At 37.5% G+C, this 16,718-nt stretch overlaps 1 protein-coding gene across 2 annotated transcripts in view; it reads left to right on the top strand.

Moving 5' to 3' along the window:
- Nucleotides 1-16,718, top strand: part of LOC149801795 (uncharacterized) — a 95,868-nt gene that overhangs the window by 46,167 nt on the left and 32,983 nt on the right. For both annotated transcript variants that reach the window (XM_089956140.1, XM_089956139.1), the window contains exon 13: nucleotides 6,610-6,711. In XM_089956140.1, the coding sequence (XP_089812266.1) occupies nucleotides 6,610-6,711 (102 nt within the window). The remainder of the gene's footprint in view (nucleotides 1-6,609; nucleotides 6,712-16,718) is intronic.

The following is a 16,718-nucleotide window of genomic DNA, read 5'->3' as shown; positions in this document are numbered from 1 at the left end:
GATTTTCCCCTGTTCCAAATTGTTCAATTAGCCTCTCCAATTACTCGGAACCATGGGTTCTTATTTCTTAAGTGTCTTGAGGTAACTGTCTAGGATTGAGTACTGTAGAGAGGTCTTTCAAAATATGCATATCACATGGGGAGAATCTTTTTCTCATCCCTGATTCAACACATGCTACGAACTCTTTTCCAAGATTTTTGACAGACTCTTTAGTACGCTGATGATATTCTTTGGGTTGTACACCTTGGTATTTTCCTGGCAAGTCAAGTTGATCATTTAAGTTCAGTCACACGTGATGTGTATCCATCTACATTGCTGACATGATTTTTAAGTGCTTTCAGAGTAGCATCAAGCATATATTTTACCTGATCAATGTCAATGACCTCCTTTTGAAACACTTTGCTGCACATGTTTACCTCTTGCAGGAAATCAAGCAATAACACTGTTGATGCTAGAAACTTGTATGTATGTACCTCAGCTAGGATGCCTTTTGCTTTTGAAGCATTTTGCAGCATTTGGCACATGTCTTTTGAAGCATTTGGCACATGTCTCTTATCCTCTGATATCTACAATCTGAATATGAAAAGAAGTTGTAGATTGTGACCAAAACAGACTGGTACTTTTTCATGTATGCTATGCTTGCTGCAGCCCAGTATGCAACCGAGGCTAATCTATGAGCAATACACCAGACTCTCACCATTCTTTTATTCTTCTCTTTCAGCCATACACTCACTCCAGATTTTGAATCCATCATCACATTTGCCCCATCAGTGCCCAAACCAATCACCTTCTTAATATCAATCTCGTATTCCTGAAAAATATCCATTACGGCATTTGTGATTGTTTCAGCTTTTCCATCTTGCAACTTCACGTTCGCTAAATATTGTGTTTACCTTCTCACATGAACAGTTCGACAAAATATAACCAATTTTGTTTGCACAGCAATATCCAAAGACTCATCCAAAAGAATGCCCAGGTATGATGAAGCATGGACCTTTTGTTGAAACCTCTCCTTGCAAACTAAAGAGGCTGCTGCCTGCACCTCAGACACAATCCCATGCTTTATCAAAAAAAAAAAAAAGTATCATCCTGTCACAGAGCACAAGTCAGCTGGTATGAGTTTACTAAGTATTGAGTTTACTATGTATTGCAGAACCAATGTTAATCCCTTCATTCAGTGTTATAGTTCTTTAACTAAAAATTCTATTTTAAAAAAAGTAAACTGGAGTGGACTGATCAATGACCATTTCGCTTTATAAATTAATTTGATCTCAAGTAATAATACATGGGACACATACACAGACCCATGCAAGCAGAGAGAGAGAGAGAGAGAGAGAGAGTGGGGGAGCGGATTTTACCAGAAGTTCGATTAAACTAGGAAACTGTCAGTCTGGAATATTTTCTAGGCATATATGTGCCGCCATTCTCATCTGCGCCATGAGGCTAGCGTCTACCTGCTCTTTGCATTTTTCTTGGCAAGCATCCAGATTTCATTGTTGCGAAATAATCCTTTTTGTGATAATATGTTCCCCAGATTCTTCATGGCAAACAAGGGCGGATTTTTGATAGTTCTTTGACCCAGTCACAAAAGATTTCTTCACTTTGGAAGTCTTTGTACTTGACAGAACACAAGTCAAGCATGTCATTCCAGTAGATGAGATGTATTCCATCCAGGGGAATTCTTTTGTCCATTTATCATTGAAGCTATGCACCACAGTTACTTGTATATGTTCATCAACCTTCACCTTCATGGCTGATGATTCTTGGTATGCATGGTTTTCCTCTGGAGGTTTTTTTTCTACTTAGAAAAGTATCAATGTTCCTTTGTTTCCAAGACGTGCTGCTGAGCCTGAAAGAAATCGCATAATCATGAGATATGGGGAAGCTATTCCATCATAATAAAGCCTACACTAGAACCAGACTGGTATGAGCTCGCAAGATAGGGGAAGGTACTCCATCATAACAATGCCTACACTCGAAGTCGGACACGATGCCATCATTCGTCCATTGCATTGGAGATTGAACACATCGCATTGTGTACATCCTTTGCGTCAAAAATACGCATGATAATAAAAAGTGTGCGTCACTTGTTTTGAACATGTGTCTCTGACGCACAACTGTGCGTAAAGGGAAACACTGTCCTTAATGGTGATATTGACATGGGGTTTCCTCTGAAAGGCTTTCTGTAATGTCTCATTGGTCCTTAATGAAAGTAGTGCTCCTTAGACGTAGTTTCCACAGTGGCCGTCTTGAAAATCTTGTTATCACCACTACACCTGAATGGATGGTTATATCTACATTGGTTTCTGGCTTATGAGTCAGAGACCAGAAGAGCTTTATAGATGGTCTGTTGTCTGTCATCCACCGTCTTTCGTTAATCTGACCATTAGCACAGGTTTATCGCTACTCCTAAACTACTAGGACATTTGCCATAAAACCTGACACACACATTCATCCCATAGTCTAGTTGGTCTCTGATGAAAATGGTGCTCTTCGTACATCCAGTATGACCACCACAATGACATTTTGAAGATCTTTTTATCACTACTCCTTCTACATAGATAACTGTATCAGCATGGCGTTTTCACTGAAAGTCTTATGATGTCTTGTTTATCCTATACAAAAATGTGTGTGTTTTGGATTTTTAATGTAGCTTTAAAAAAAAATTGAGTCATATCACTACGATGTCTGCATTGTGACTGTTTATAGTGACGACTAGCGCTGGGGCATTATGTCACAGACAGGTAGCATCATGTCCCACCCAGTCACATTATCCTGACACCAGGCCGACCAGTCCTAACACTAACCTGTTAATGCTGAGCACGAAGTGAGGCAGCTGCGAGTACCATTTTTTAAAAATCTTTGGTATGACTTGGCCAGAGTTCAAACTCGCAACCTCCCATATATGAGGCAGATGCTCTAACTACTAGGCCACCTGACCATCATGAAAATCTTGTTATTGTGACTCCTACTTAGTACTCATCCTACTTGGATAATGATATCAACATTGAGTTTTCACTGAAAGACTTTGCAAGTTGGTCTTAAATGAAGATGGTGCTGATCTGAAGTCCAACATAGCCACCTTGGCAGCCATCTTCTGAATCATTCTGCAACTTCTTCTCCACAGAAAGTTATGTTTATGTAGGGTTTTTACCATAGATTTCTTGTGATATCCAGTAGGTCTTAAGTAAAAATGGTGATGATCTGACATCCAGTCAGGATGCCTCACAGCAGGCATCATTAAAGTCTTATTATTGCTACTTCCCCTGAATGGATGGTTGTATCAGCATGAGGTTTTACTAAAAGACTTCTTTAATATGTCTGCTTGGTCCTAAATGAAAATGATACTGATCTGGATCTGATAGGGCTGCGACAGTTACTGTTTCGAAAATCGTATCACTTCTCCAGAATGAATGGCCATATCATCATGAAACTTTCACTGGAAGACTTGTTGATCTTAAATTAAAATGGTGCTGATCTGACATCCAGTATGTGGCCATCTTGAAAATTGTTTTAGGTACTCCATTTAGACTACTTTATCAAAACAGGTGGATTCAAAGAAATGAGGTTTTCAATTAAAGACTTCTTGTTGCTCCTAAATGAAAAAGGGTGCCAATCAGACCTCCAGTATAACAGTCATCATAGTCAGCTTGAAAATCTTGTTGCAGCAACATCTGAACTGATGGTCATATAAGACATTATGTTTTCACTAAAAGACTAATAATATTTTGCTTGTTGTAAATAAAAGTGGCACAGGTGAATGGGGGCCATCTTGAAAAACTTCATATCACCACTCAACCTGAAGGGCTGGTTATACTGACCTGGAGTTTTAACTGAAACACTTCTCATTATATGCAGTTGGTTCTAAATCAAAATGATGGCAAAGTGACATCACTATATTTACAAATCTTATGGCAGCCTTTTCTGAAAAGATAGCCTGAAGGAAGGAACCAGAAGCTTCTTTATTGCAATATTTAGTTGTCTTGTATTAAAATGATATTGATCTGACCTCCAGATGGCATCCTTGAGAGGCATCATGAAAATTCTGGTATGTATACTTCTCCTGAGCATGTGGTATTGACATATATTTTTGCTAAAACACATAACTATGTATCCAGTTCTTAATGAAAAAGGTGTTCATCTGGCAGCAATATGGTACTATATTTGTCATCTCAATTTGTTTTCTCACTACTACTCTTGTAAGAATGGTATCATTGATTGGGGTTTTCACTTAAACACTTGTTGCTAAATTTAATTGGTTTTGTCTCAAAATTGTTCAGATTTGACCACCAGCATAATTGTGCACTTGACCCTGGGGTCAAATGAAAGGTAATTGCTTGCATTTTTGTACTTCATTTAGCTTATGAACACAGTGATTTGTACATATACAAGTGATTATGTATTTAATTGCTTTTCAGTGATCAAGTTGATAGCACTGATGTTGATTTTAGGGTCAGGATCATGGCAGTGGTGTTTAGTTGCACTAACTTGTGAACATGACATCACAAAAAAGCATGTGTAGACTTTTATGAAACCCAGTATTTGGATATATCTGATAAAAATTATTTGCTGATAATTGTACTTTTCAGTGCAGTTTGTATCAGATAAATAGTTCTGAAAATAGTACACATGTGCTTGGTATGTCACATGAATATGGTAAAAAGAGGACACAAAGATAACATAGCAGTAAAACAGCTTTATCAAAGCAACTTACATAATGTCAAAAAAAGTGAAAAAGTTTCAAATACAAACTGCTTTTGACCAGAAGACTTCATTTTTTGGGTGAGAAGTAACGAAATTTCAATTGCAAATAGAAATTTACTTTCCTAAGAGGGATGATAACAGGAGTCATTTGTTCAGAATAATTGGTGTAATGAGCAAAAACAGGAAATAAACCTTAGCATTGCATCAACAAGAAACTTGGCTGCAGCATAAATCTGAAAAGAAAAGTTGAACTTTTCTCATATGCAGAAACTTAATTCTTACCCAAACTCTTGTTTTTCAAAAATTTACAGTTGAGTAGAAAACTGTAAACAACACTGAGCAGTTTATTTATAAATATTTTTAAAAATGAAATTTAAGTTTGAGTGTATTTTTTGATAGAAAATATTAAATGAATTCAATGGTGTCTGACAATTTGCAACTCAAAAAAAAATCCGTGTCCCAACGTACAGTGCACAAAAAAAATCTTTAAAATTAATTTAAAGTGTCCCAATATACATGTCGAATATGGTGTTGAAAATTGTTGACTACATGCGAAGACTGGGTTGAAAAACAGAACTTTGCTCATCAATTGTAACACAGACCTTGAACTTGAAATCGCCAACATATGGAATAAAAACCCACTAGTGTAAATCAGAAACTTATATACTTCCATCCCAAAGGTGCCTTCTGAAAGTAATTCATGTGAGATGCTGCATAACCAAGTACTGAGATCAGTAAATGTTTCCGTTGTGTTGTTTTTATTTGGTTTGTATTGTGTACTTGACCTTTGTCCATGATTGAGAATAGAGTTTTAGTACATTCCGGATTTTTGTCTTGATTATGACCTTAGAAGGTTCCAGACTCACCTTGCTTCCAGTTTAGGAGTAATTTTCCATTAGGATGATTTCATTTTTTCAGATAATATTATTGCAACAGAGGTTAAGTGGGGATGTGTATAAAGTTCAGATCAAAAGATTATTTGTTACTCCTTTAATTTCAGTCTTTAGAAGTATTTACTGTTGTGTTCAGGTATAATTTGAGAGGAATTATTTAGATAAAAAGCATTTCATTGGAATTATAAAGTGCTGATTAACTTTGGAATAAAACACTATTTTGAGATTATTGTGGACTCGCTTGAGGACATTATGGATTAGCAAGACTTTGTATATCAGTATATTCAAGGCTGTTAGTGCATCAGCACATTCAAGATTGGAATTCATTTGGAGCACTCTATACTTTTGGACTTGTGATAGAACTTTTAGGATTATTTATTATTTGTGATTTAATTCACAATACTGTAATCACCTTTTAAATTTTTCAGTTTGTATTACACTGTATAGGGAAATAAATTATTTGTTGAATTTTACTAAACATGTTGGTTTTTTTCTTTTCTTCTGTTGCTTAGTTTAAGACCAGAGAGTTGTAACAGCTGTAATCTCAAGATTAAAAATTGTTGTGGCACATACACATTTTGCTGTATTGCTGAAGTTTGTTCATAAATAATTGGCACCACAGTGTAAATTTATTTCTGAGTGCCTGATTTATGCCATCTTTCAAATTGATATCTAGCTTTTTACCCGATTTACACACTAAATGCTTTATTTGGCACATGTATTAATGAATTGACATAAGTTGTCAGCAGACTTTGTAATTTAGTTTAATTAGTATAAATTTTGTTGCAAAAATGAAATTATAACATAATTCATACAGGAAAAATATGTTGGTGTACAGTAGATTTTTTTTTATTAAGAAAAAAGTATCTTTGCAAAATATACATCTTCCCGAAAAATGTATCCATGTGTATTAAATTTAAAATCCAGCATAATTCACATTTAAATATTAGCATATCAGCTATTTGATATATATCTTGTTAACTTCAGATTGTGACATTTATTCCATCTTCAGGGATTTTTCAACCCCCGGGAACAACTGTGGTATATTCAACACCATCAGGACCAAGTATTCTGGTGACAGCACCCTCATCAACCTATTTGAATGGACCACCAGGTTAGTCTTGATTCCATACCAAAATAAAAAGAATAGCAACATGAAACATGCTTAAAAATTATATTTTTTATGATTTTTGGGCAAATTTCTAATGACTTTACAAAATTTCTATCTGATCCATTGAAAGTAACACTTTTATTAAGGGGTAATTGAGAACATAGCTACCAAGTGTCCTGTTTTTTCCATATTTGACCTGTATTTTGAACCTGAATATGATTGTGCATGTTAAAAATGTATTTTTGTAAAATTAAAAATTTCTGTGTAATTTTCTGTTTAGAATGGGCACCCATTCCATTCTTAGAGTAAATGTATTACATGTACATAGTGACACAGAGTTCTAAAATATGATTGGTTTGTTCTCAAGGCTACTGTGCCAGTCATAGTCTTTAACCACCATATTGGATCATGCAATGCATGTGCCAGTATCACTGTATCTTATCTTCATCATGTTGAAAAGGAAAGCATAAGATTAAAAAATTTCTCCAGGAAAAAAAGAAAACTGGAAGGACAATTTTGCTGTCCAGTTTAAATTTGTGAAACCATCTAGTAAAGGAGAAAACTTGGCATTTTGCAGATAATGTAATTGTTATTTCAACTTTGGGCATGGAAGTGCCCAATACTTAAAGCAGCATGAAAAAGGTAATAAACATCAGCTTGCTGATTCATCAACAACAGCACAGCCTGAACTGACGATTATAAATACCAGAGAAAACCTTGATTTAATTCAGTTGGAAGTTTGTTTTACTTAATTTCTTCAGAAAGTAACCTTCCTCTTTCAGTTCCTAGTGATGCTGGAGATTTATTTTCACTTTTTCCAGTCAGTAAAATCTCAAGGGATTACTTGTGTGCTAGAATGAAAATAGTCATCTGGGTTATTTTATGTCAAGACTTCTTTCTTTACCACACTCTAATACTGATTGTGAGAGGATTTCTAGTTCATTACAAATTGCACTGGGGCCTCGAGTGACCGAGTGATATAAAGCACTCTCTGTTACGGATCACTGCCATCTCACCTCTGTCTGCAGCGGTTCGAGTCTCAGATTCAGCCAATGTGGGTATGTGAGAAAGCTTGCCAGTAGCTTCTTGTGGATCGGTGGTTTTTTCCTGGGTTCTTCCTCCACCATTAATACTGGCCGCCATGTATAGCCTATCGTGTGCTGAAAATGGCGTTAAACCGAACAACAGCAACAACAACAAATTGCACTGAATTTGGTTCATCAATGAAAGATGGTACATTGGAATCAATAATGATTGAAAAGACAAGCGTGGAAAAGGCTTCTGTAAACAGCCTTTGTCTGATGACATACTCAGAGGATGCAAGAGTCATTACATGCATCTCTGACATAAAATAATTAAGCAAATTATAGTCCGGCTTTACTAATGGTTGTAGATGTTGTAAGTTGTTACATATGCATTGAAATTTTAAACAGTATTTATTTGGGGAAATAAGTATTTTTGTCATAAGCAGTCAGTATTTTTGTACTCTGGGGTCGGCAGCTATAGTACAATACACAAATGGATTGACTGTGATAAACTGCTGATGATGAACAGTGATTTTGAATTTTGGTATGTGATATGCTGGTGAAATTCAGACAGTTCTTTACATCACTCTATGTGGCTAATGTCACTTAACATATCAGGCATAAATTAAGAATCAGTATGACCAATATGTACATTAATAGTTTGTATGTGACATGTTCATTAAAGGACTTGCAGCAGGTGTTATCCCAAATTGTCCTTATTGTAAATCTTTCACAGTTTTAGTCCCAACAGTATTGGAAGACAGGTCTGACTTCATCTGTAATATCTGGGTGTCAACAATGTGAAAGTTTTAATTTAGTGACAACATAACTGGCATGAGGGATATGTAATTGCTTTATATTGTCCAAATTTCTTTTATGTACAAATTGTTTTAACTCCTGCATAAATTTTGGTCTAATGCATGCTGTTTACATAGCAAATTAATGAAGAAGAAAAAACTGACAAGTTCACACAGAAAGAAAAGAATGTTCATTCAGATAATTTATCTTGTTCTTCTTAAGGTTTACATTTATTTGTAAGGGTTTATCATAAAGTCTTTGTGCAGAATTTCATAATTTTATATTTTTGTTGGCACTATATATCCATTATTGTCTTGGGGTAATGTTAAATGCTAGTAAATGTACATACAGACCTACCTGCATCTGCTTGCTCAAATTTTCATCTTCGAATGCTCTTTGGAACTTAGTATGTCAGTGAACATTTAGCAGGCATTAAGGTTTAAAATACAGTCATAATATCCTACATTTCTCTGTCAAATAGTTTACCCAGTGACATTAGCATTATTAATTAGTAGCATTAGAAATTGCTGTCTTTTATAGAATCAAGCTCTTCTGGAAATGAAGAATCTTTGTACATCTACCATATAGGGGCAGGGCTGAGCAAATCTCATAGCCCGACGTCCCAGACTAGTCATTTTTGAAGTCGGGCAAGTAAAATTTTCCAGGTCACCAGTCCAGGACAAGTGCTTTTTTAAAAAGTCAGGCTAGTCCTTATTTTCATGCTTTAATCACTATATCTACCTTTATTTGGCCGATCATGCCCTTCAGGCGTACTGAATACTTGATTCTACCCCTCTTCGTGTATACATTTACATCCTGTTACCGCTTGACTGCATATTGGGCTAAGCGACCAAATCATTGGCAAATCAAAACACGTCAAACAAAAGAAAGCCAGTCTGATCAATTAGCAGTGTTGTAAGCGGTTTTGTTGCAATCAGTTTACTCAATCTAGATCATAACGAGCAGCTCACTATGATTTTAATCGAGCGAGTCAGTGTAATAAAATTAATGAAAGGTACTTTACCAGCATCAGTGTTGGTTTCCTTTATGAGCTGATTAAATGACAGTAATGATTCTTTAATTTATAATTGATTATGCAGATGATTAACTTCCACGTGCAATATTGTGTTTGAAGTGAAACAATTACGCTAATTAATGAGCTATTTCAGTTCATATTTAAAAGAGAAAATTGATGTTATGATCCCTTTAGAAGTAGCTGTCAAGCAAGCTGATACTTACTTTTGGGGATAAAATGAGTTTGCTAAATTATTTTTGTAAGGAATGGAAATTCTGTAACTAAACAACAACACACAGCATATCTGAGGGGGTACACACAGATATAAAGCACCTTTTTCTTTTTTTTGGAAGTGGGGGGGACATCTGTCTGGTCCCCCCCCCCATAAAAAGGAAGGTAATAACAGTGATTTGGAGAAGATTTCTTTAAGGAATTCCTTAAACCAAAAGAGTTTACAAATGCTAATGACCATTTCTGCAAATGGACCAGTGCTTGAGGACTTTAACCCAGACACAGCTATCAACTGCTGGCTTAGTGCTGGTGCAGGTGGCAGACATATACATGGACATATTTTCAAATCCATCAGCTAAAACATATATACATGAACCTGAAGAAGCCAAATGTTACAACAACCAATGTTTTTGAAAAATTAAATTCTTTTAAGAAATAATTATGTTGTATATTATTTCGTTTGTTTTTTTTCTTCTATGGATTAAGTACATACGTCTCATCAAATCTTGGCAAGTGATTACCATTTTGGGACTAGTGAAAAGTAAGGTGGGACTAGTGAAGAGTAAGGTGGGACTAGTGAAGAGAAAGGTGGGACTAGTGAAGAGAAAGGTGGGACTAGTGAATTTTCTGAAACCACTTGTCCTGGACTAATGGTCACAAAAAAAATTTGCTCAGCCCTGAGGGGGCAGTGGCCAATTTTTATGTACAAATTTAATGCCGCAATCAGTGACCTAGTATAAAAAAAAATCATAAAAAAATCAAATACACAAGTGAGGTCAGAAAGGTCGGTATTTGTAGATACCTATATTAAAACAAAGCATAAGAATATTATTCACTTGACCAGAGAAGTCAATGGCAGTTCATAGCAGAAGAAGTTTATGCCCCCAACCCCTAGTTTATACATGCATTTTTCACATCCAAAGGCCATTTTGACAGCATGTGGTGCTCACAGTGCAAACACCAAGCCCTTTCCCTGGATGAAAATTTTGAAAAAAATTGTCTACTAAATAGCTTCATGCAATTCAGAATAGTTGTCATCCAAGCCATTTTTGGGATATTCTACTTGCTTTGAACTCACATGTCTACTGCTATGAGAGGCTAGCTCTTCTTCCTAGCCTACTATTGGTATTTCACTATCAACATACTGCAGAGCAACTATGGAAGGTGTACATGCCTGACATCAGTTTCAAGAACAACACAAGCCCGAAACACCTAGTTCACAAATATATCCATATCTATAAAAAGTAAACAATAATAGCTGAAAAAGTCATACCATAGCCTTAAGTTAAGAAATTTGCCAGGGGCCAATTTACAAAACTTTACCCTGCCACTTTATAGTGTTGTAGACCAAAGGAAGTAACTTGTATAGATTATAAACCCTTATTGCCGCTAGTTAGAGCCCTGTAGATCGAAGAATCCATCAACATTTGTGCTTAATTTTCACCATCCACCTTTTTTTTCTTCAGTAGCATACTAAGATGAAATAATGATATAACTGGCATAATCAACATTTTTATGTTCCATGGTTAATTTATTTTATGTTTTGCAATTGTAATTGGTAATACTAATTTATCACCAGTGTATTTTGCATTGCATTGTTAATTCCAGTATTTATGTGCTTTTTGGACTGTGTCATTATTCACAAGTTTACTTATTTGAGTCACTACTTTTTCATGTACATTTGCTACATGGTCTTTTTGTTTTTTTAAATTTCTTCCCGTTTATTACAGAGTTTCAAGTCAAATGAAAAAAATTATGTTTGTTCCTTTCAGAGTAGTGGAGGACAATCATGACACTTGTAGTGGGTGTTCAGCATTGTACCCTACTCTTGTTTGGTGACCAGACTGAGGAAGTCTGAAAGCAGGAAGCACAGAAACAACCTATTCAGCTTTCTGGGCAAAACCCTAACTGTGTGTGACCCTGTAAAGGGGGATACCAGAGAAGGGCTAGCAGACATCAGAAAGAGTGTGGGGTCAACAATCAGTGACAATGGCAATTTTTTCACAGCCACACAAGTTATAGGCAGCCTTATGGCTCAAATCCCATAGTAGGTAGTGGGAACAGTATAAACGAAGTTTCTCATCTCCCAAGCCTACATTGCCAATTCTCCTATCTGCCAGTGACCCACCTGTGGGTGCCACACTCCAGCTGTTGTATCAAACATGGCTAAAGCTTTCTCCTACAAATGATTGGGTCATCCATTTCAGGCAGGAAGGGCTACAAATTTTCTTTTTCCAACCCTCTTCTATTTCATCAGTCCCCATTATGACAGAGACTCCGAAGCAATTCCATGTAGGCATACATCATACATAACAAGATCTGTTGCTCATGAAGCAGGCAGTAGAGGTTGTCTGAAAAGCAGACTGCCCTTACTTTTTCTGTAGACAATTACTGGTGAAGAAAGCCAATGGAAAATGGAAGCCTGTAATAGACTTGAGCAGATTCAACCAATTTATCTCTGCCAAGTAGTTCAAGTTTGCAATGGCAAGATCTGCCTGTCACAATGAAAACATGATCATTGTGGATTTGATTGATCCAGATTTCCATATTCCATATTCCACTTCACACATTCTCCAAAAAATGCCTCCATTTCAGCTGTTGCAGGGTGATACTGCTTCCTTCCCCTAGACTTGAGTCCTAAGACTTCTGGTGCTGAGTATGAAAAGTTTCTTTTCATCTTGAGAGACTCTCAGAGCAGCATTTCATCCTGCTCTTATGTTGCTTCTGCACTCATTGATGGGCCAAGAATTTGCATGGAAGTTTTTCAGGGCACAGGAGTTTACCAGGCAACAGAAGAGGTGATCTATTCCTTTTTTGCTTCAGCGACTAGTTTCTGCCTCCAGGCAAAGGGCCCATTTGCCCCTTAAAGATTTATTTAGGCATCACCAGTGATGTGTAAGTCAATTTGAACTTAAAGGATGACTAACGGCTTCATTTTTGTGAACATCCTCCTCTTTTACTGATCCACATCTTTCACCAGTCTAAACTGGCTGAATTTAGGGAAGTGATATACCTAATTCTGCAGAAAGGTGCAGTCAAGAGAGTAGAAAATGACAAGACTCCAACTTTATGTTCCTGGATCAATCTTGTGTTGAAAAAAAGGCAGAAAGCTTTCCTACCATACAGTTTTTCTTCAGGGGGATAACACTTAAAGATTATGACTTCCACCTAAGATGCAGTGACGGGGCAGTCTCCATTGATGTTCAGGATGTGTATTTGCACATCCCCACCTTCTCTCCACACAGGAAATACCTCAGGTTTTGTCCTGACCAGGAGGTTTTTAAGTTTAGCTCTTTTGTTCAGCCTCATCTCCCCCATTGAGCTTCTAGTGGAGTGATAGGGTAGTTGCTGCCCACTTGAGATTGTTTGGAATTCCCGGATTCATCCAGAATTTCAACAGCTGTTTGATGTATAACATCCTGAGAGAGAATCATCTGAAGGACCTTTCCAGCTGTCGGTCAGGGGCCCTGAGTGGCTGAGTGGTCTAAAGTGCTCTCCGTTATGGATCACTGCAATCTCACCACTGTCCATGTGGGTTCGAGTCTTGGATTCTGCCAGTGTGGGCATGTGAGAAAGCTTGCAGTAGCTTCTCATGGGTTGGTGGTTCTTTCCAGGGTTTTCCCGGGTTCTTCCTCCACCATTAAAACTGGCTGCCATGTATAGCCTATCGTGTGCTGAAAAATGGCGTTAAACCCCACAACAACAACCAGCTGTTGGTCAACAGTAACCTGTCCATTTTTCTGTCAATTTCTAGAAAAATCTGATCTCATCCTTTCTCTTGACTCTGTATATGTGGGAAAAATTTCCTGTCCAGCTTAGGGAGTGTTTGTGTTTCTCCAGACCGGATAAACCAAAATCCTGTCAACTTAATGACTTTTCTGGCCAAGACCTTGCTCTCTGCTAGACTTTACTTTTCTCTCTTGCAGACTCTGAACTCAGCTGTGTACTTCATTCCCCTAGGGAGACTTTACATGTGCACTTTCCCAATCCTGCTACTTGTAAACTGGAGACTGCTCAAAGAAACTCTATCAGTTGTGTTGGTGTTTAACTTGGGGGGGGGGGGCAGGAGAGTATGTGGCTGAAGTCCCCAAAACCCCAAAATTTTCACCTCTTTCTGCACACCATTGCATCAGATTTGGGATGGCAGAGGTAGTTCTCATGGGATTTTGGTTCTGGAAAGAATCATCCTTCATATAAACAACATGAAAATGGCAGTGTTTATGTGATGTGGATTTTTAACATAGCTTTAACAATTTTTCAGTCATATCGCTACGATGTCTGCAATGTGGCAGTTTATAGTGATGTCTAGCGCTGAGGCATCATGCCGCAGACATGTAGCACGATGTCCTACCCAGTCACATTATCCTGACACCAGGCCGACCAGTCCTAACACTAACCTCTTAATGCTGAGTGTCAAGCAAGGCAGCTATTAGTACCATTTTTGTAAGTCTTTGGTATGACTCGGCCGGGGATCGAACCCACAACCTCCCGCATCCGAGGCGGACGCTCTAACCACTAGACCACCAGAGCGGTTATACTGCCACAGTGGTGTATCAACCTCATCAGGTTATGGTTGCCTCAGACAATGTATCAGTAGTAGCACACTGCAGACATAATGGAGGTTCACTTGCTTTTTCTTGTTTGGAAGTCTGTAGTCTCCACTGATGGACAGACTTTGAGGAGATTGCACTCTGAGTCCATTTTTTTCTGGGCAAGAGGAGTATCTTGGCAGGTCATCTGTCTAGAAGGGTCACATGGTCCTCACAGATGGGTCTTTGCACCATTCTATAGCAGACATTTTTCCAACTATGAGTAAGACCCTTGAGGGACCAGTTTGCTGATGAGACTGAACAACAAGCTGCACTAATTATGTCTTGCCAGTATCAGATAGGAGGGCCTCAGTGGTGGATGTCTTCTGTCAAAGGTGGAATCATTTGTCTTTGTACTTCTTCTCACCTTTCATAATAATTATGCATGTGCTGAACCAAATCAGGATCTCCACTGCTTGGTTCATTCTGGAAGCTACCCTGTGGCCCTAGTGGTCGCAGTTCTAGAACCTACTCCAGTTGTTAGTAGATGAATGCAGATTACCACAGCGGAGGATGATGCTGTCAGAGTACAGGGGGCCTCTCCTCCACAACAGACCAGATTCTTCACTTTCACATTTGACTCCTCTTAAGGGATTAATCCACTAGTACAAGTTTTCGAGCAAGGTTGTCAGCTGCATTGTCTGGGCTACGAGGCAGTCAGCTTGCAGTGTTTATGATGCAGTCTTTGATTTTTATAGTAGGAAACATGTGGATCAAAGTTGCAGATTTTCTTCTCAATTGTAGGAAAGAGAATGTTGAGTATCCATTACTAAGGCTGTTTATAAACCTCTATAATTCCCAAGGGGTTCTTTAATTGTGTTAGACCCTCATTTTAAGATCTCATCAGGTAGTTTAAGCTTTAAATACTGGTATCTCACTAATGCCAAAATGGAATTTTTGTGTGTTTGAGCAATGTCAAAACCCCCCTTTGAACTTTTGAATGAAACTTATTTGGGAACCTAACTTTAGCGACTTTTTTCCTGTTCTCTTTGGCATCAGCAAGTTCAAGGAGCTTGCTTAATGTCTTGTCAATATGAAAGGGTTGTTTATGGTTCATTGGTAATTATGATTCAGTTATGATTCAGAAATCTTATTGAATGATCCTAACTGATTATCTGGACGGGCAGTTCTCTCTTTGATATAAAGATAACTAGAAAATAGTTTGCTTCCTATCCATGTATAAGTCTGTTGAAAAATATCTACGTATACAATAGTCCCTATATTATATGGCCACCTCTAATTGCAGCAGGAAAGTTGTTTTATAAGAAATGGGGCCATTCTTGAGTTAGGTCTAACAGATGTGAGAATAAATATGTATAAAATGTGAAACCCATAACTAATTTTTTAAAATATTTCATACTTACTTGGTGCAAAACTACCTTGTCAGAAATATCTGGATCCAAACATCAGTAACGATCAGTGTGCATCTGTTTCATTTTCCCACTGACATAGAAAAATGATGATGTTTATCTGAATCTTTCTGAAAGCAAATTTCTTAGCAGCAGTCATAGGACTCTACCTCATTTTGTTGAGTTGAATTGCTTTCACTTTTTCTTCTAAATTGAATGTCTGAAGGCATTTAGCTCTTTTTGCAACAATGTATTGCATCATTGGCAATTTGCACTTATTAGTTGTTGTTGTTGTTGTTGTGGGGTTTAACGCCATTTTTCAGCACACGATAGGCTATACATGGCGGCCAGTATTAATGGTGGAGGAAGAACCCGGGAAAACCCCGGAAAGAACCACCGACCCACGAGAAGCTACTGGCAAGCTTTCTCACATACCCACATTGGCTGAATCTTAGACTCGAACCGCCGCAGACAGATATGAGATGGCAGTGATCCGTAACGAAGAGCGCTTTAGACCACTCGGCCACTCGGGGCCCCTAGCACTTATTAGTATGAAATGCTGCATTTACAAAGGAAGCAAGGTTGTTACATTATTGAAAGGTTTTAGTCTGGTACCCTTTTAGGCACATTTCATAATCTTAAAAGAGAGGAAACACAATGGCTGTCGTATAATTTTTACTTCATATCAACCAGATGTTATTTTATGCTGACTGGATCAAAATACTGTGCTCCTCAGTGGTTATCTTTTGTCATCTTCATAATTATTAGTGTTAATAATAGCCAGTAATTGTCAGTGTGACAAAACTGAACATGAAAGGAGCATACAATATGGATAATCAGATCACTGAACTCTCTGTATGACTTAAAGTTATGTACTTTATTGGGCTGTTAGAACAAATTGCAATATGTTGAAAATAGAAGTCAACAAATATTCATGCATTTTCTCTCTGTAAGGTCAATTATGTAGCGACTTGTGAGGAGTGATTCTGACATTCCGTTCCTG

Source organism: Sinohyriopsis cumingii, chromosome 4, assembly GCF_028554795.1.
Source record: "Sinohyriopsis cumingii isolate HCF-2022 chromosome 4, ASM2855479v2, whole genome shotgun sequence".
NCBI classification, from domain to species: domain Eukaryota; kingdom Metazoa; phylum Mollusca; class Bivalvia; order Unionida; family Unionidae; genus Sinohyriopsis; species Sinohyriopsis cumingii.
This window is presented reverse-complemented; position numbering and strand designations above follow the sequence as displayed.